We start from the raw sequence: 21,375 nt of genomic DNA, 5'->3' as shown, positions 1-21,375 counted from the left end.
AGAGCATGAGCAGGGGAGGGGCAGAGAGAGAGGGAGACACAGAATCTGAAGCAGGCTTCCATCTCTGAGCTGTGAGCGCAGAGCCCTAAGGGGGCTCAAACCCATGAACCATGAGATTATGACCTGAGCCAAAGTTGGACGTTTAGCCAACTGAGCCACCCAGGTGCCCCAAGATGATTTTTTTTTTGTAATTTAGTATCTTTACACAGATTGCTCTTCATTTTGTTTCATATAGTAGTTTACCTTCCTACAGAGGTTGTGTGATTTTTATTATAATTGTCAACATTGTTCTCATTTCTAACTGCATCCCATTTTTCTTATTTTTAGAGACTTTATGTAATTTGCATATGATGTATTCAAAGTAAAGTTTAAAAATTCCTGTTTCAATTATTTTACGTTTGTATTGGTTAACAACCACTCTTTGGGCTGCATAGATGATAGTTTTCTGTTTGATTGCACATTTAGTCTTACTCTGACCCTTCATTTTATATACTTCACATGTGAGTCATTATTTAACCTTTCATTGAGTTGAACCTAGGAATCTTTTTGTTTTTGTTGTTTTTATCTTTGGCTCAACATATATTAAGGTGTACCTACTGAACTTTATTAGTGGAGATAATTGCTCACAATTACAGGAAAATTAGAACTTAATATAACAAATGATAAACATTTATATAGGTGTATATCCATATATATACACACATTTGTTATAACATAAGTATTTATGAGGTTTATATTTATTTGTAAGTACCTGAATTCATAATTCTAATCATCTTAAAGGAAAATAACTGATATATTATTCTTAGAATTGAATGGAAGAAGAAGAAGTTTAAATGAAACCTTAAAAATAAGTTGTAAGTTTTATTCACTCTGAGAACATTCATTTAGCATCAACTGTCTGTCAAAACATATTATAAGTATATACATACACATTCAGTATACTCTTGGCTATGAGAGGATAAGGGTATGTTTGCAAGGGTATAGTTACAGTGGCCTGGCATTTAAATAGGCATTATTATGATATCTAGTCAAATGATCTTCTCCATGTTTTCAAGTTTCTCCTTCTAATTCACAGTTTTCTAATCAGTCTTCAAAAGTTTTAGCACTGGTTAATATATATGATAGGAAAAAACTAACTTTTGGCCATAGAGAGCATAAATACACATCTTTATAACTGGGAGAGAAAATACCTATTTTTTATGCTGTTCGCATATGGGGAATGGTGAGGAAGATGAGGGTACTTTTGCTCCCCCAGCATGACTCAACTGACAGCCTGTTGGAAAGGTTTATTCAATCTAAGTCTTGGTTATCTAAGTATAGTCATTGAGAGCTTTCTTATGTTTCAGTCTCTTCTATGTGGAGAGTTAGTCTTTATTACTTCACATGAAGTGTTGATGTAGGTATTCCTATGACTAAAGTCATCTAAAATGTGCTTTCCAACTGTTCCTTTGGGAACTGTCCACTGACTCTAAGGATGGCATTTGATAAGATCACATTTATTCTGGCGAGACTTATCCTCATTACCCAAGATAATGATGTTCTTCCATTGGCATGTGGGAACTTGAGGTAATGATGCAACTGGAGATCAGACATAGTACAGGTTGAGGCAGATTACATATGCCAGCTTTCATGAGATAGAAAAAAAAAAAGATTTATACACTTAGCCCCTGATTTTTTTATGGGTTTTGTGTTTCACTGGGTTCCTCCCACCCCCATAAATACGCTCTATGTTTATTTGTATAAAGAGGGAAACCATAGTTAATAGCTGAGACATGTGAATATTATCACACTAACAAGCGTCCTTCCTCTAGTATATCATTTGAATTTTTAAAGTCACCATTATCAAATCAAACCATGTCAAATTATGAAGAACCTGACTTTATTGGTTTTCTGTTTATGAGAAGTAATAAAATCAGTAGTTGCTATATTTTGCATTAAAACAATCACCTGATTTACTCAAAAAGCAACTAAAAAATCAAATAGATTTATCAGTTACATCAAGTAAGTATTACCTGTGTTAACCAGTAATTCATTTTCATCTCAGTTTCTAAGGGGAATCTTGGTGTTCTTTCATATTCTAGCCTTACTCCAAAGAATGTTTATTACATAAGTAAATTTACTGACTCGTAGCCAGTTAAGAAATTATCGTCTACATCTGGACTTCTCATAAAGCTTGAAAGCAAAGAAGCTTTCAGTCGTAGTTCACTTTTTAATAAGAGGCAATGTCACCAAAGGTCATTTCAGTTGTCAAAAGAAGACAGTAAGTACTAACAGACTGGCAGTGTGTCTTTGTTAACATGAGAACACAGTCATCTAAGACCTCTTCATAACCTGAGAAATCTATGATCCAACAGGTTTCAGGAGCGCTAAGTTCAACTGGAAAACAACAGAGCTAGGAGTGTTGAAAAGGGACCAAGTCTGGACTTCTAAATTAGAGAATGGCAAGAGCAAGCATTGCAGAGTTCAAAAGGGCTTTAAAAAGTTAAGAGAGAAGCCAACCAGCTAAGCAAGCTTCAGTGTGGTCCTTAGACAAGGTTATGTTAAGCATAGATAATTCACAATTTTCACAATACTTTATCGTGGAAATGATCTTAGCATTTTCAAGACTTCATTTTTATTGGCTTATAGTAGGCGGTTCATGGAAAGTCTGTTTATTGGGAAGAAACTCTTAGGCTAATTAATTTTATAATCTCATTGAGACTTTTTGTTATTGTTTATTTTTGTTTGTTTAGAAGTTTTTATTAAGTCAAAAACTTTAGGGTCTTTCTAAAGGTGGAGAAGAATTTCATGCCTACATTGAGTTAATTCCTCAGAGGATAAAAATTCAAATGCCGTTCTATCTGAGTAAAACACAAGGAACCTGATATCCCTACTCACATCAGAAATGATTAAAACCATTAAATAATCATTTAAAAGTTTAGGCTTATTTAATTATATTACCCATAGTATACTCATTTGCTTTTTTTTCCTTTCTTTGCAATGCTATCTGTTTCCTGAATGATCAAATGATGTTTATGAAATTTCCTGTTAGCCAGTTTTTCTCTGTATTCCACTCATCAGTTAGAAAACAAAATTATTTTGTCACATTTCACAGAATGCTTCTAAAAGAACTGTACTCTGCAAGAATTCCATGTTACCATTTTACGTGTTCAGAAAATTTGTATTGAATAAACACTAGATTCTAAATGCTAGAGGTACAGTGACAGAAGGAGAAAATAATAAACCAGAAAAAAAAAAAGCTACATGCAATGTTTGGTGGTGATATGGGAAAAATAAAGCAGGGAAAGCTTATAGAGAGTTAGTATAGAGTTTGTAGGGGCTTGCAATTTTCACAAAATAAAGTAGTAAGAGAAGTCATTGCTGGAAAGGTAGCTTTCAAATACTACCCTAACAGATGTGAACAAGTCAGGCATTCTGATAAATGGGGTGGGGGGGGGGCGGTGGTGGTGATTAGGAATAAGGAAGAGCCTTTGAGACAGAGGCTTACTTGGCTTGTTGGTTAAGGAACAGTAAGAAGGGCGGTGTGTCTGGAGGAATATGACAAGGTTGAGATTAATAAGGAGATCAAGGAAATGACGTCAAACAGGTAATGAGAATACAGTTAATGGAGGGGTTTACAGGCTATTATAAAGGCTTTGACTTTTACTGTGAGTGAAGTGGGAATCCTTTGAGGAAATGGGCAGAAAACTGATTCACGTTAACATTTTAAAGGTATCACTCTGGCCATTGTGTTGAGAAAGACTAAAAGAGGAGGAGGGCATCAATGAAAGCAGAGAAACCAGTTAGAAGGCTCTAGGAATCATTTGGGTTGAGAGATGATGGCAGCTTGGAGCAGGGTGGTAGTAACAGTCACTGAGACGTGGTGGGATTCCTGATATGTTTTGACATCAGAATCAAAGATGTTTATTGACACTTTGGATGAAGGATGGAAAAAAAAAGAGGAATTGAGGATTTCCAAATTCATCCTATTTCCTAATTAGCACAAAAGCTACTCTGATTATGATTGTATAGCTAAACTCTTTCAACACTAATTTTGTATGGCATATTACTGTTACCTTTACATCTTAACAAGTATTGAAATTTTGGTCAATTAGTGCATATTCATCAAAAACTTACCAATCTTCACAAAAGCAAGGATGCATTGTTCTAAAAATAGTATCGAGCAAGTTTCTTTTACTTCTACAATCTTATTTTCTTGACTATAAAAAAAGAAGCAGCTCAGTAATCATAAGCTAGTCATGATCTAGTGATTATTTGACTCCTGGAGTCAGTCAAGGAGCCACTAAGGCTGAAGTCACAGGTGCTGTTTGTATGGGCTTCTGAGTTTGCATGTTCCACTCCAGAAAATTCACTTCTGGCCTCATGCATCCACCTCAAAAAAGTACACCCTTGCTCACAAGGGAAGCCTGTAAAACTGTAGGGTGAGGTCAGTCTACCTCCATCCTCATTGCTAAAACAACAACAACAACAACAAAATTAAAACAATAACAACAACAAAACAATCTCACAGAACTTCCTTTATTTACCAACAGTGAAAGTAAATAGTATTGTACTAACATTTACACAATACATTATTTTTAAGGATATAAAGAATACAAATGCTCAGTGGACTATGTTTTCTTTAGAGAAGCCAACTACAATATATAGTCAGTGAAGTATATATGAGTTATTAATAAATAGTTTTGCAAGCATTTTTTTTAAAATTTTAAAGATGCGTTAAAATATAGGAATAAGTTGTAGTAAGTAATTCAAAATTATGAAAAAAATGGGCTCACTTTTACTAAACTCACTTCTCTTTTTCTCTTATTCCAGAACCGACAGATAGGCCACCGATGCTATTAATTGCAAATTCTGAAACCATTGAGGTTTTCTATCTTAATGGCAGTAAAATGGCAACCCTGAGCTCGGTCAATGGAAATGAAATTCATACTCTGGATTTTATTTACAATGAAGACATGATTTGTTGGATTGAATCAAGAGAATCTTCAAATCAGCTCAAATGTATCCAGATAACAAAAACAGGAAGATTAACAGAGGAGTGGACCATTAATATTCTTCAGTCTTTCCACAGTGAGTATTTCAACTCATATGAAATGTCACCCTTGAAGGATTTCATGTACAGATCAGTAAACAGAATTCTTAGATTTTTCTAACATAGTTTATGGCTATTGGAAATCTATATATGCAAATATGAATAGACGAATAAATGTGTTCACTACCTGTTCTGAATAAACACACACATACACATGTAGTTTCACTGTTTATGCAAGTAACAAGTTAGGAGTTAATTTTAATTTTTTCTTTAATGCTTATTACAGTGTCACCTAAATGAGAATTGTAATTTGCCACTCAGTGATAGTTCACAATGTGAGAGTGAGGGTGGAAATTTTAAAAAGCAAGAAACAGAGTTGATAATTATAAGCTCATCAACTGTAGTGTTTGTTAAAATGCTTTGAAAACTATTAGATTTATGCTAATTGGTAACAACTACCTGTGTTTGTTGACTTTTTTCTTAGCAAATCAGAGTTTTTATGCATCTTCCAAAGGACTGATTTGTGGTTTTGATTTATTTTGATTTCTCGGTCCAGAAATTCACAAACTAGTAGCTGTGCTTTTCTTCCTGAATATTGCTGTAAATTGAAGTCACATTGTTACACAGACACGGATACATTCATTCCATCTTTCATGCTGATGTTTGCTGTCTCCCTTTCTCTCTCTTTCTCCTTCCCTCCATCTCTCCAGCACAGGAGTATTTGTGCTTTCCTGGGGAAACCGTATGCATGGGAATTTCAAGACATGTCCATTTATTTTTTTGATTTACAGAAAATTATTCTTGCAAATGCTGCTAACATAAAAATTGGTAGAAAAGTAAAGAAAAACTCTAGTCAAGTTAAGAAAAGAAAAGACAGTGCTGTGATAGAAGAAATGTAGCTTTCAGACAGAATGTTTGGTGATTTGGATTCAATAATTATATTTTATTAATATTTTTGGCCTACAATTAGAAGGATTGATTATTAATCTTTATTAAACATAAGAAAAATAATATGTAATGTTTGATAAGTATGATGATATTGAATGAACCAATGGCAAAATTATAAAAAATGGAATATAAAGTATGATTGTGTACAGTTTAGTGAAAATAAATAAATGTTTAACAAATAGAATCCAACACTTTGAAAATCCTCTTAACATAAATAAAATAATTGCTAAAGCCACTTATTTTGATACTGGACCAAAATACCTTGTAAAAGCAAAGGTCCCTGGCTGTTTTTAAGGATTTTATGGGAAATGATAATTCCTAATAAATAGTAAATAACAAGTAGTACCAGCACAAGGAGTGCTGCCGTGTGATTTGAGTATTTCAGACATTGGCTGAGCCAGCTGTTGGAAAGTGTTCAAACAAAAGGTCCCAGTCCCTGCCATGTCAGTGATTACCTCAAGTAATCCAAATGCATTTGTCCCTAGCAAATGGAATAGTGACAGTCAAATAGCTAGGCTATTCAAAGTTGCCAGGTAAAATTACTTTCCAAATTTACTTAAGCAACGTTTCTACATTTAATATGTCCTAATAATATTAATTTCTCTTGTAACATATATTTTTAAAACAACTACTTTTTTTTAGTACGTCTGGGGATGGCAAAGCGTTTGCACATTAGAATATCGGAAGAATATAATTTGTATCTTAGGTTTCTTTTGATTTATAAGGCAATGCTTGGCCAATCTAGAAAACGAAAGAGATTTTTGTTAAGCAATTCACTGAAATGCTGAAAAGAACATTCATTTTGAACTATAAGTAATAAATGCAATGGAAATCTTTTAATTAGAATAAATATTTTGTTGACAAAGTCAGGTTTAAGCTGTGCAATTTCAGTCAATGTAGAATAAAGATTAAATGTGTAGAAGTAAGTTAATGATGGGACTGGGGCAGAGGTGTGAGCAGGTCCGGGCTCCTCTATCACTGCTTGTAATCCATGCATTTTATCACTGTGCCAGAGAATAGCTTCCATTGGATATGGTGAGCTCTTCATTCACCATGACACTGTGTGAGCTGATAATGAAGTTGGAATATTTCTTGCATGTATAATTACATAAAATCTCTTGTACCACATAAGCAAAAATAATGAAACAATGAGACTATGCCTGAATAACTGGCCCTGTTCCTTCTTCCATAGATGCTGTTCTCTGAATTTGCCTGAGGAAAGCATTCTTTTATGAAAAAAAAAATAATATATATATTTTTTAATTTACTGTGAGGAGAAAAGCAATCATTACAGGTCAAACTGACTTGCATTTAAAATTTGCATAATAGTATATTTAAATAATTTAGTTCAGTATTAAAATTTATATTTTGTGTCTCATCTCATTGGATACCCACTACATTCCTGTATGCTCTTCAAGTTTTGTAATATAAAAATATTAGCTACAGATCTCAGATATGTTAGACAATACTGATTGGCGAAAACAAACACAGAGATGGGACAACTAAACCTTGTGTTCTTCTACATTAGAAATGCAAATACTGGTGCTTTCAAAGAACCTCCCAAATCTACTAAAAATAACAACTACAACTTATGGAATGTGTTAAGTGACTGTATGCATTAGGAAGACATAGCTGTGTCTCTTATGACGAGGGGAAAATTGGGACAGTGAGAAATTGGGTAACAGGACACGAGTATTGGCTATAGGTGTGAGTTGGGTCTGACTTTATCAGCTTTTGCTAAACACCACACTGCCCCTGTGGGTCTCAACTTTTGTTGTTCATTTCAGTGAGCCAAAAATGATTAGACACACTAATATTAGGGACAATGGCTCAAAAAGACAGTCTCTAAATAGGAGAGAAGTATACAAATCTTGGAAGGGGAGTGGACAAGGTGTATTGTGGAAGGCTATATTGTTTGAGAAGACCCACCTCTTAGGGTGCCTTGGTGGCTCAGTCATTTAAGCCTCTGACTTTGGCTCAGGCATGATCCCACAGTTCGTGGGTTTTGAGGCCCATGTTGAGCTCTGCTGACAACCTGGAGACTGGAGCCTGCTTCAGATTCTGAGTCTCCCTCTCTCTCTGCCCCTGCTCGCCCCTCTCTGTCTCTCAACAATATATAAAGACTTTTAAAAAGGCCCACCAATTGATTCTAATATAGCCGCTTAGAGAAGCCTATTTTTTGTTTTAAATTTTTTAATGTTTGTTTATTTTTTGAGAGCGAGACAGTGACAGAGTGTGTGAGAGGGCGATGGGCAGAGAGAGAAGGAGTCACAGAATCTGAAATAGGCTCCAGGCTTTGAGCTGTCAGTACAGAGCCTAATGGTGGGGCTTGAACTCATGAACTGCGAGATCATAACCTGAGCCGAAGTCAGACGCTTAACTGACGAGCCACTTGGGTGACCCTAGAGGCCTACTTTTAACATTAAGAATCACTCCTAAGCAATATTGTGAGAGATTAAAGACTAATAATAATATGCTCAATAAAGTATAGTAACCAAAGCACATTGGGCAAAGTATGAATATATTTCTTATTCAATGTTACTATTTTCTTTTAAATTTTTTTTTTAACGTTTATTTATTTTTGAAACAGAGACAGAGCATGAACGGGGGAGGGTCAGAGAGAGGGAGACACAGAATCTGAAACAGGCTCCAGGCTCTAGCTGTCAGCACAGAGCCCAACGCGCGGCTTGAACTCACGGACCGTGAGATCATGACCTGAGCCGGTCGGCCGCTTAACCAACTGAGCCACCCAGGCGCCCCAATGTTACTGTTTTTTTTAAAAGATACCTGATGTTTAATATCTAGGGATTTAGCCAGAAAATTGTAGACTTTGAAGATAATTTTGGAAGTGTTTTGTAAGCAAAATTGATTCTCCAATTAAGTATTCATACAAAGTACATTTGCAACAACTAATTGTTTCCCCCAGTCTTTCTTGGAGAGTACTGTGGTAGGGACACAAATGCCCCAAATCAACAAGAATGATGGGATTCAAAAAAAATGGTGATGTCCAGCTGTTTTCTGAGGACAAAGTACACAAAGATAATTGAGATAGGTAGAATACTCACTGTGTTAATCCCTTGATAAAAAGATGACTCAGGACCAGACTGTTCATTCCTAGGTATAGAGTAGATACTTTAATTCCATTTCCATGTGTGATTTTTCAATATTCTGCAAAATTTGAGTATGAGTTCTAGGATTCTAATACGGACTTGCCCAGCTTGTTTTGATCCATTCAGTGTGCTCAGTTCTGGTCCAGCAGAATATTCCTGGACAAAAATAAAAAGATTGCTTATTCTTTATAAACTGCTTCAGAATTAACCCCAATCACTGATTTTTATTATCCCCAATCTTGGTTTTGTTTTTTGTTTTTGTTTTTGTTTTTTTGCCTCTTTCGATGTCAGCCTTAGCTCATTTTCCATTTAAAACTCTGCCTAGATCCATTAAATTAAATCTTTGATTGGATAACTTTGGGATTTTGGCACTTTGCCTCTTAGCAATTTTACTTCTTTTTCTTGAATTAGAGCTCTCTAATAATCACATAATACTATAAGGCAACATTTCCTGAATGTTTTGTTTATCCATTAAAAATTCTACATATATAATATATTACCATCATAAAAATGAAATCTGCATACTGTTTATATTCATCAGTTTATAGGTGAGAAAATGAGTTTAACAAAAGGAAATATTTTTTGAAATTGATAAGAAATTTTTAAGTCTTGGTCTCAATATCCACAAATAATGACTTTTAATTTTGAAATACACCCTTTGCCTCAGCCCAGCCTAGGAATTTCATAGCCTTTATGGTTTCACAAACGTCCTCCACTAGGATATGGTAGGATAAGCATGGCCAGTTTGTGCCTCTATTGTCAATACAAGCATAATCTTGGGACAAAATAATCCACCTGTAGCAGTGGAAATGCTGGTCTCAAACTGTGTCAGCTCAGTGAGTCTGCACGTTAGAATATGATTATAGAACTTTTCAGCAGTATCCCGAGATTACATAATGTTACATAGTGATGAAGAGATCATCATAGAACCTTGTTGTACTTATTTATAAGACATGTGCTCAAGTATTGAATTTTTATGAACTTGAACTTTTCTCTACAATTATTTCTTCACCTGATTGGTTACAAGCCATTCATGTTGTTTTAATTTGTCTTTTTGAAATGGTTACTAGTGAAATTGTCCACTCCATGGGAACTTCTCCAATGTCTATTATTCTGCTAGAGTGACCATGATACTCCATTACTTAAAATCAAAATCACTTGATGTAGCTTCCTATTTATCTTAAGATAAAATAAAACTTCATTATCTGGCTTCTCTGCAAGCAGCTTACCTACCTTGCCTCTACTTACTCAAATCACACGTTCTACCTAAAAATAGTACTTATACTTCCTTCAACATACTTTATTTTCCCATTTCCATGCATGTTTGTGTATGTTGCTTCTTCATCATAGATCATAGGTTCTCATTCCCTCTAACCAGGTATCTCTTACTCATTCTTCATGGCATCATATTGTTTCCAAAAGTTTTCCAATTGAGTTTAGCAGCCCTTCCTATGCGACCTTATCACAAATGCATTATATTTCGGGGCACCTGGGTGACTGAGTCAGTTAAGCTACTTCCACTCAGGTCATGATCTCATGGTTCATGGGTTCAAGCCCCACTTCCGGCTCTGCACTGACAGCTGAGCCTGGAGCCTACTTCAGATTCTGTGTCTTCTACTCTCTCTGCCCCTCCCCCGCTCACACTCTGTCTCTCTCTGTCTCTCTGTCTCTCTCTCTCTCAAAAAAGGAAATAAACTTACATTTTTTAAAAGAAAAAATATGCATTATATTTCAATTTTATGTTTACCTGTTTTTCCAAATAAAAAATGATTCCTTGGCTTTAGGATGTGAGGAAGGGTGAGCACAGAATTAGAGTTAGAGACACAGTTAGAGGCAACTTCCAGAGAAACTCTGTCAGATCACTACTAGAGACATTTAGAAAAACAGGCTGAATGATGGCTAAGTAAGATCTGATCTATGTCTAGCTAATAGTCTCACATGTCAGTCTTAAATGTTTCTAAGGTACTGGGTCTACTCAATGACTATTGACTTTTATGGACTTAGTGTCTGACTTCCCCTGGGTATGTGCTTATAGATTTTTTTTGGGTCCTAACCTCAATGACCATAGAAGCAACTTGATTCAAACCTTTTAGAGTCTACCCATCCTAAGGCAGCTCAATTAAACAGTATTGGAGCCAAAGCTCTTAAAACAGAGGTCAATTAATTTTTAGTGCAGAGATTAAATAGAACAAAGCAGTGTGGACTTTTTAACTCTTCTCCTTTCTGGGCGTGATTAGATTTTTTTCCTTTTGAAGGAATTTCTGCTATCTCATATTTAGGTCCTTGAATGCATAAAATGGTGAATGTGCTTTTGATCTCAATCATATATACTTAGTTATTATTAAGGTTTCAGATGCCTTTTATAATGAAAGTAAAGGGGAGGGTCAGGGTTTCTCTGTAATTCTCATCCCCTGAGAAACACTGTAAGCTACTTCAAACTTGGGGTTGTATGCTTTTCATTCATTCAACAATCAATCAATTCTGGTTCTAGGATTCCATTAGAAAAGGTTCAGGAATTGTTCATCTCTGAGCTGAAGAGCTGAAGAAATGACTAAGACCATCATTTTTGTATAAACTAATGAGCTTTTTAAAAGAAAATTTCTTATCTAGATTTCCTACTCTCCCACAGAAACAAACAAAAAAATGTTGTAAATTAGTTTTTGGCTGCGATAACTGGGTTTATATTACTCCCTAAGAAACATCTGTGACGGATGTAAAGCACATCCTCCATGAGGATGTTATAACTCTTTATTTCCAGAGATACATTTTTATTCACTGTTGTTCTATAAGCAAATATATGTTTTATTCAACTCTTTATACTTCTTACAAAGTTTTCATTTTATATTTAGTATATTTACATAAAATGACTTTTTTTCTGAGACGTGTGTGTAGCTAATTAATATAATGCATTCCTCCTGGGATCTGGAATTTTAGCAAAATGATCAGGCTATTCATTGAGTGCAAAAAAAAAAAAAAAAAATAGAGACAGAGGCAGAGTTAGCAAAGATGTTGATCTGAGGATCTCAGGATACATTTCTGGAGAACTTTCAGAATTCCCTTTTTGATACCGTATGCTTAATGGTGTAGGCAGTGATATTAAATTATATCTTAATTTTTACATTAGCATTAGATTAATTTATACTTTGAAGTAAATAACCCATTCTGATTTACAATCAGAGCACAATCATAAAAGACTGTCCTGAATGCCTAGTAAAAAGGGAAGAAAAAAACACTCTCAGTACTCTGTTCCTCTATAAATTTGTCTTTATTGTTAGTTCAGTTGTCAGGCTGCAAAGAACTAAATTACTATTTATTGTCATTTGGCAACATGCTTGAAACTCACCAAAGCCAGTATTCAACATGTGCTAAGCTTCAATTGTTGGTATTTTTTTCCCTATGAATTTGGTGAAATATACTTTACTTACACAGTGTACATGTATTCCCCTACAAAGTCTGCTTCATGCTATGGAGAATTTTTAAATCATTATCCTCATAGTATTTTTTTTTTTTTTGTCTAGATTCACATGTCTGCTTGTTTCATTATGGATTTTAATAATCAAAGTGGGATTCTCTTGATGATCCTATCATGATGCCATATACCAAGTAGATCAAAATGTTTGGCAGGATTTCTTTATCTACCAATCTGAAACTTGGAATATAAAAGCTCTTTTCATAATGACTAAATAAGCTGCATCATATATTTGAAATCCATGATGTCTAATTACGGAAACCTGTGTTTCTGTCTGGATAAACTTGATCATGGTAGAAGAAAGAAGGAAATAAGGAGAGAAAAGAAAAGGAAAAAAGAGAAGCTATTACTTTACAGCAATTAGCCTTGCAAAATAATTTCTGACTTAGTATTTATTTGTTTTTTTTTTTTGTTTTTAAGTATAATACCATAATTGTCTACTTCAATTCTTTCATTTTATTTTTCATTTCATTAAATAATTTATGTCAAGTATAATTGGCATTTTTCTCTTCATATTCCTCGATCATTAGAAAATGTTAATATTGTAGACACATTTACAATAGGAACGTAACATCAAATCTAAAGGCAGTGAGCAGAAGTGTAATTAAGGAAAGTAATAAAACTGGCACGTATCATTTCAGTCTCTGATTAAGATTCTTGTTTGTTTTTATTTTTATTGTTTTCAGGCTATAACATCTTGTGACTTGTACATTTATTTTAACCCTGATTTATATTTCTATCACCACAATGTTTGGGATGAAAGTATGGTGACTTGGTATGGTCCTAGCTTTGTCATTAACTGGCTATATGACCTTATACAAATCATTTTAAAATGAATGATCTTATTCACTTAATCGCTGAGATCCCACCCAGTTTTAAACATACCTTCCCCTTCCATTACTTTATATTTGCTTTTCTTGTAATTTGAGATATTCCTGTGTGTGTGTGTGTGTGTGTGTGTGTGTGTGTGTGTGTGTGTGTGTGTTCTGAGGGGAGGGATATTTGTTTCTTCTCCTCATTTATCCCTTTTTCATTTTTCCTACCTAATAACTCACAATAGGTACACTTCAGTCCTTTAAAGTACCAGTTCCTAAAAAAACATTCCTTGGGACACCAGTTTGTATGATAGTTTGGGAAAATTGTTTTTGTGGTCAAACAAGTTTAGGAAATTTTTAATGTTATGGAACCTTATTGGAGATTTATGTTTATATACCATGCTAAAGATTATTCAAAGTCCTCCAGTAAAGTACCTGTTTTACTTAGTGTATCCCAGGATTTCCTTAGTTTGTTTGAGTACCATACACTCGATTGATATTTTTGTGGGTATGCCTGTGGGTGTTTCTGTGGATACTTGATTATAAGGAGGTGACATGAGTGTGTATACATGCCTAATATGGTATTAATACCTATCTTGGGTTTTATGTTACCTATTTTGATAAATACTGTTTTTTTTTATTTTAATGTTTATTTATTTTTGAGAGAGACAGAGACAGAATGTGAGTGGGTTAGGGACAGAGAGAGAGGGAGACACAGAATCCAAAGCAGGCTCCCGGCTCTGAGCTGTCAGCACAGAGCCCGATGTGGGGCTTGAACTCACGAGCTGTGAGATCATGACTTGAGCCGAATTCGGACGCTCACCCGACTGAGTCCCCCAGGCACCCCAAGAAATATTGTTTTAAAGGTCTGAAGGAGAATCTCACATTGAATTCTCCCATCACTTTTTTATATATTTACTATCTATGTGGCTAAACCTATTCAAGCTATGTGTATAAGAAAATATAGAGACTTACAGTAATCACAGTTTTCTTGCTATTTCTTCCTAATGGCCCACTACTTTTAGTCTGTACACAAAGGATATAGGATCCACATACTACATACTCTGACCCTCTGATAACAACACCAGAATCAGTTTCAGAATTGGAGCTGACAGGAATCACATGTGCAATAAAGATTTGTACATATGTGGAATTCATTCCAGAAAAAGGCCTAGCCCAAAAGATAATTTGTGGTTGAGGATGGTAGTAAAGAGTAACTTCAAAATATAGACGGTGTCAGGGAACTTCCCATTTAATTTTAACAATTTTTTCCACAGTTAGGTAAGAGTGTGGTGACAGAACCTTTTTTGATGATAGAAGAGCACTGTCAAATGATGAAATGGTAATTTAGATGATGAAAGATTGTTAAAATGTTTGTGAAATACAGGTCTAGATTCAATATGCATATGCACACACTGGATTGGGGGCACATTAATAGGTATTCCAGTTGTCAAAATGGTAGAATTCTAAAGTGCAGTCCTGATGATTTTCTAAACCCCTCATAAAACTCAGAAGGCCTCAACTCCATTATATGGAATGCCTTTCGCTTTGACTCTATGCTGAACAAGTAGATTTCAGGTTTGGTTTCTCACATACCATATTTTAGGGAGGAATTTGTTAGGATGGTACCTGTTAGTAATCGTGCCACTGGAGCATCCTGTCATTAGTTATAAATTAACACATTGACCTTCTGGTTGATCCGTTAGTGTCCTGGGAGTCTGGTAAGCATGACATAATTCTCCAAAGCCTGCTAGTCCTTTGGTGAAAAACTCAAAAGAGTTCCCAAAATTGCAAATCTAATGATTAAATCTCTGCTTCAAATATTCTGTACATCTTTATCATCTTAATGACAATATTTACTTGATAAGATTATATAAATTTTCATAGCAACTTTTGTTATTTTAATGTGAGAATCCAAATCCGTTTAATCTCCCTGTTTTAAGATAATGCTAAGGAAAATGTATCTTTCTCTATTGTTATTATTCAGTCCAGTTTCACTAATAAATGAATGGTTATAGGGAGCCTGGGAAGCTCAGTTGGTTAAGCATCTGACTTTGGCTCAAGTCATGATCTCATGGTTCTTGAATTCGAGCCCTACTTTAGGTGAGCCCCACCTCTCTCTACCCCTTGTGGGATTATCTCTTCCCTGGCCCTCACCCTCAGCTAGCCCCTCTGCCTCTGCCCCCTCTCCCTTCCCCCCTCCTCCCTCCCTCTCCCTGCTCTGCCTCTCCCCCATCCCCTCTCCCCCATCCCGTTTCCCCCACTCCCTCTCCCGTCCCTTTCTCCACCCTCACTCATTTGTAGCGTTTCTCTGTCAAAAAAAAAAATCAAAAATGGTTATACTATATTTCTAAAACTGATGGTAAGGAAGCCCTATGTACTATTAATCAACAATGAGACCCATTTCCCAACAAATCCATATAATAGAACATGTCCCAAAATTACGCTAAAAAGGGTTGTTAATCTTGTAACCTCACAAAAAAGGCAATACTTCTATAGCCAAATAAGCTTCTATTTATTTGTTGTTATTTTTGTTGTTGTTGTTGGGAGATACTATTTTGCTTACTAAAAACAGCAGCAATAACAGCAACAAAAACGTTACTTTTTCCCTTGTGGCTTGGTAGAACAGTTCAGCTGATCTGAACGGGTAAGAACAATTTCTTATCCATGTGAAATAATACCTCACCTGGCCTTAAGACTTAGTTGGTTGTTCGTGTTGTTTAAAAATATATTGATGGGGCGCCTGGGTGGCGCAGTCGGTTAAGCGGCCGACTTCAGCCAGGTCACGATCTCGCGGTCCGTGAGTTCGAGCCCCGCGTCAGGCTCTGGGCTGATGGCTCGGAGCCTGGAGCCTGTTTCCGATTCTGTGTCTCCCTCTCTCTCTGCCCCTCCCCCGTTCATGCTCTGTCTCTCTCTGTCCCAAAAATAAATAAAAAACGTTGAAAAAAAAATTAAAAATAAAAATATTGATAATTTGTTTGGAGTTGTGAGAGGTAGAGACTTCTCCCTTATAGAACGTCCACTGTGTCTGAAAGAATAATTTTTGGTACATGAGTCCCAGTTCTGTACAGAGAACAGACACCTTGGTGTTTGCATCAAGAAGTGCTTTTGTACAGAATGCTCTCAGAATTGTTGGAGGAGATAAAGGAGAGAATTCTAGGCTGTGCCTTGAAAATGGCATCCAAAATAACACAGAGCATTAGGAGCTATCATAGTTCTCTTTTCTAGAACTATGCTGGAAATAAGAACCCACTCTACTGCTACCACTGCAGTTGCAGCTGCCCTTGAACATGCTGGTAACTGGAGATCAGACTTCCACAGCTGCAGTGCAGGAAGCAGGAAGGCTTTTGATGATGCCATGGCCACTGTTGCTGTGCCCACACTGCTTCCCCTTAGGAAGCTGGATGATGGACACTGAGCACCACTCCAAGCACATGTCTTATTTACAACAGTCGTGCTTCCCAGGTGAAAATGTTAAAATGGGCAGGAAAATGGCCTCACAGTTTTTCTTCCACATTTCTGAGTACACATCAGTTAGCATCCAAAAACTGAGCTTCCAGTTTGCGTGGAAGATAGCTTAATGGTTTTTAATCTCTTTGAGCAGACAGAAAACAGAATGACATTGATAGAGCAAATCCAGAGTATCCAGCATAGGTTTCTGTTGTTGTTGTTGTTGTTCTTGTTATCTTTTATCTATAGAAATAGTTAATATCAGTTCTTCTGTAGTTGAAATTATGCATTTGCTTCATCATAGTTGCTTACAAGTGCAGTAAAACCAGTACAGGAGCTGATTATTACTGTGTTTTATTCTGCTCCTTTGATAATTAACATTTTTTAAATTCACGTTGTGTCAGACTGTGCTTTCCACAATTTCATTCCTTTCTCTGGAATCATCAATTTACTTAAAAAAAACTCCCATTTTTCTCCAAGGTGGCCCATTAGATCCGTCTATTATTTGTTTCCTCTCAACCGATTTCAGGAACTCATCAAATATTTCCTCTTCCTTCATGAAGATCTAAAAAAGGGTGATGTATGGTGGGAAGAAAGATGGCATCATTAAATTCTACATAAGCATGCAGGTTTTGAAAATATCTTCTTATTGTTTGGTTTTGTTATCACGAAGAGAGATATTTAGCTGCTTATGAAGTTCTGAACAGGAACATAAGTTTTAAAAAATACATTTTAAAATGAAATAAACCATTCCTTTAAACTTTTTGCTGTATCAGATGCAAGTTTTACTCTGTCTTTCAGCTTTGAGGATTTGATTTGTAAGAACAATACAACTGACTAAATTAAAATTGTCATGGGTATCTCCACAAAAATTTTGAACTGGAAGGACTGCATTATGCTTGTGATTACTCACACAATAGTCCATTGGGAATTAAAGCAGGTACTTTGGTAATTTGTGCAGAAAGACGTTTGTTCCTAAACTGCAGATAATTGAGGCAAAATGCTTCTAATATGTGAATTATGCAAATAATCATCTCAGTGTTCCATCCCATTCTATGTTAAGCCTGAGCTTTTATTTTGGGACTCTCAATTAGTGTTGTCCATCCTATTTCCATGGGATGAAATTCACACAAAATTACATGGTGAATCAAGGTAATTATTTTAATAAACACAAGCTCTGTTTTCCAACTCTTTCCCCTTGAATTACACAGGCTTACCTTGGAGGTATCTGGTTCTGTCCCAGACTACCACAATAAAATAAATATCACAACAAAGCAAGCCAAGTAATTTTTTTTTGTTTCCCAGTGCATAGAAATATTATTTTTACACTATACTATAGTCTATTAAGTGTGCAATAGCATTATGTCTAAAAAACAATGTATATATCTTAATTGAAACATACTTTATTGCCCCAAAATGCTAACCCACACCTGAGCTTTCAGTGAGTCATAACTTTTGCTGGCAGAGGGTCTTTCTTCGATGTTGATGGCTGCTGACTTATCAGGGTGGTGGTTGCTAAAGGCGGAGTGGCTGCGGCCATCTCTTAAAATAATGCAGTGATGAAGTTTGCGATATCAATGGACTCTTCCCTTTGCCAACAACTTCTCTGTAGCATGCAATGCTATTTGAAAGAATTTTATGCACATTAGAACTTCTTTAAAAATTGGAGTCAATCCTCTCAAACCCTGTTGCTGCTTTATCACCTAAGTTTATGTACTATGCTAGACATTTTGTTGACATTTCAACAGTCTTTGCAGCATCTTCACCAGGACTAGATTCCATCTCAAGAAACCATTTTCTTTGCTCATCCATAGGAAGCAACTATTCATCCATTCAAGTTTTATCATAAGAATGCAGTTCTTCAGTCACATCTTCAGGCTCTGTTTCTTAATAGCATACAAAATGGTGAGTCCTTCCCAGAAGGGTTCCAATTGCTTTGCTCAGATCCATCAGAGGAAGCACTGTCTATGGAAACTATAGCCTTAACGAATGTATTTTTTAAATAATAAGACTTGAAAATCAAAATTACTCCTTGATCCATGGGCTGCAGAATGGGTGTTGTGCTAACAAGCATGAAAACATTATTAATCCTGTTGCACATCCCTATCAGACCTCTTTTGTGATGAGGTGCATTGTCAATGAGCAGTAATATTTTGAAAGAAATCTTTTTGTTTGTTTGTTTTTGTGCAGTAGTTCCCCACAGTGGTTTTAAAATATTCAGTAAGTCCCATGGTAAACACATGTACTGTCATCCAGGGTTTGTTGTTTTATTTATACAGCACAGACAGAGTAGTGTAGCGTGATTCTTAAGGACTTCAGGATTTTTAGAATGGTGAATAAGTATTAGATTTAACTGAAAGTCACCAACTACATTAACCTAATGAGAAAGTCAGCCTCTCCCTTGAAGTTTTGAAGCCGGGCATTGACTTCTCCTCTATAGCTATGCAACTCCTAGATGGCATCTTCTTCTAATAGAAGGCTGTTTTGTCTACAATGAAAATCTGTTGTTTAGTGTAGCTACCTCCATTAGTCATATTAGCTAAATCTTCTGGATAATTTGCTACAGCTTCTACGTCAGTACTTGCTCCTTTATCTTGCATTTTGCTTCCTTACCCCCTCAGTCTTCATAGAATTAAACAGAGTTAGGTTCTGGGGTGCCTGGGTAGCTCAGTCAGTTAAGCATCTGACTTCAGACCAGGTCATGATCTCATGGTGCATGAGTTCAACCCTGCATCGTGCTCTGTGCTGACAGCTCAGAGCCTGGATCCTAATTCAGATTCTGAGTCTCCCTCTCTCTCTGCCCCTCCCCCATTAGCGCGCGCGCTCTCTCTCTCTCTCTCTCTCTCTCTCTTTCAAAAATAAATAAACCTTTAAAAAAAAGAGAGAGAGTTAGGTTCTTGTTCTGACCTAAGCATTAGTTTAAGGGAATGTTGTAGATTGCTTGATCTTTTATTTAGGCAAGTAAAACTTTCTCTATATCAGGAATAAGGTTGTTTTATATTCTTATCTTTTATTCGTTCATGAGGTAGTGCTTTCCATTTCTGCCAAGAACTTGTCCTTTTCATTTACAACTTGGCTAACTGGTACAAAAATCCTAGCTTTGAGCCACTCTTGGCCTTTGACATGCCTTTCTCACTAAGCTTAATCATTTCCAGCTTTTGATTTAAAGTGAGAGACACATGACATCATCCTTTCACTTGAATTTAGAGGCCATTATAGGATTATTTATTGCACTAATCTCAATACTGGTATGTCTCAGAGAATAGGGAAGCTTGAGGAGAGAGAGAAAGAGATGGGGGAATGGTTAGCTGGTAGAGCATTCAGAACATACACAACATTTATCAATTAAGATCACTGTCTTATGTGGTTGTGATTCATCATGCCCCAAAACTATAATGACAGCACACCAAAGATCATTGATTATAGATCACCATAACAAATATAAGAATAATGACAAACTTTGAAATACTGAAAGAATTACCAAAATGTGAGACGGAGACATGAAGTGAGGAAATGCAGTTGAAAAACTGGCAACTAGAAATTGTTTGACATAGGTTTGCCACTGAACTTCAGTTTGTAAAAAAGAAATCTATTCAAAGTGCAATAAAGCAAAGCACAATAAAATAAGGTATGCCTGTAAATTGAAAATCTTCTGGAAAGGATTTATTAATCTGAATGCCATTAAAAACATTTGTGATTCATGGGAAGAGGTGAAAATATCAACAATTACAGAAGTTTGGAAGAGCTTGATTCTAACTCACATGGATGACTTTGAACGTTTCAACACATCAGTAGAGGAAGTAACTACAGATGTGATGGAAACAGCAAGACTAGAATTAGAAATGAAGCCTGAAGATGTGACTGAAGAGCTGCCTTCTTATGATAAAACTTGAATGGATGAATAGTTGCTTCCTATGGATGAGCAAAGAAAATGGTTTCTTGAGATGGAATCTAGTCCTGCTGAGATGCTGCAAAGATTGTTGAAATGTCAACAAAATGTCTAGAATAGTACATAAACTTAGCTTATAAAGCAGCAACAGAAGATGGTATCTGAGCTGTCACTAGATACAGAATCTGCTGGCACCTTGATTTTGGACATTTCACAATTTTCCAGAATTGTGGGAATTAAATTTTGTTTATGTTTCCCAGTCTATGGAATTTTGTTATACCTACTCAAATTCATTAAGACATTCTCTTTTCTTTACTCTAAAAATAGAAATACATTTATTTCTTGGTATATCCCTCTGGAGTATAATGGGGCATATCCCTAGAAAAACAAACAAACAAAAAACACGCTTCCTCCATGTGTACACATCTTAGACTTACTTTAGAATCAGATGTCTGAGGTGTAGGACTATAAATTTGTCACTACATTGATCGAGTAAATCTGGATTTCTTCTGTGCTATTCTTTAATTCAGAGATGATGTAACACCTCAGAATACTTCAGTGTAAATCCTAAAAATAATCTCCACCCATGTCAAATACATTAAATTGAATCACTTGTGGTTGTTTTTGACTCTTGGGCTTGACTCTTAAATTTTTTAAATAAA

At 35.7% G+C, this 21,375-nt stretch overlaps 1 protein-coding gene across 1 annotated transcript in view; it reads left to right on the top strand.

Annotated features, from left to right (window-relative positions):
- LRP1B (LDL receptor related protein 1B) overlaps positions 1-21,375 on the top strand; it is a 1,882,572-nt gene that overhangs the window by 895,431 nt on the left and 965,766 nt on the right. Inside the window, exon 6 of the mRNA XM_042948663.1 lies at positions 4,813-5,070. Coding sequence (XP_042804597.1) covers positions 4,813-5,070 — 258 coding nt within the window. The remainder of the gene's footprint in view (positions 1-4,812; positions 5,071-21,375) is intronic.

The sequence above is a fragment of the Panthera leo genome, chromosome C1 (genome assembly GCF_018350215.1).
Source record: "Panthera leo isolate Ple1 chromosome C1, P.leo_Ple1_pat1.1, whole genome shotgun sequence".
NCBI lineage: Eukaryota > Metazoa > Chordata > Mammalia > Carnivora > Felidae > Panthera > Panthera leo.
Note: the sequence above shows the minus strand (reverse complement) of the source record. Positions and strands in the feature narration are given on the sequence as shown.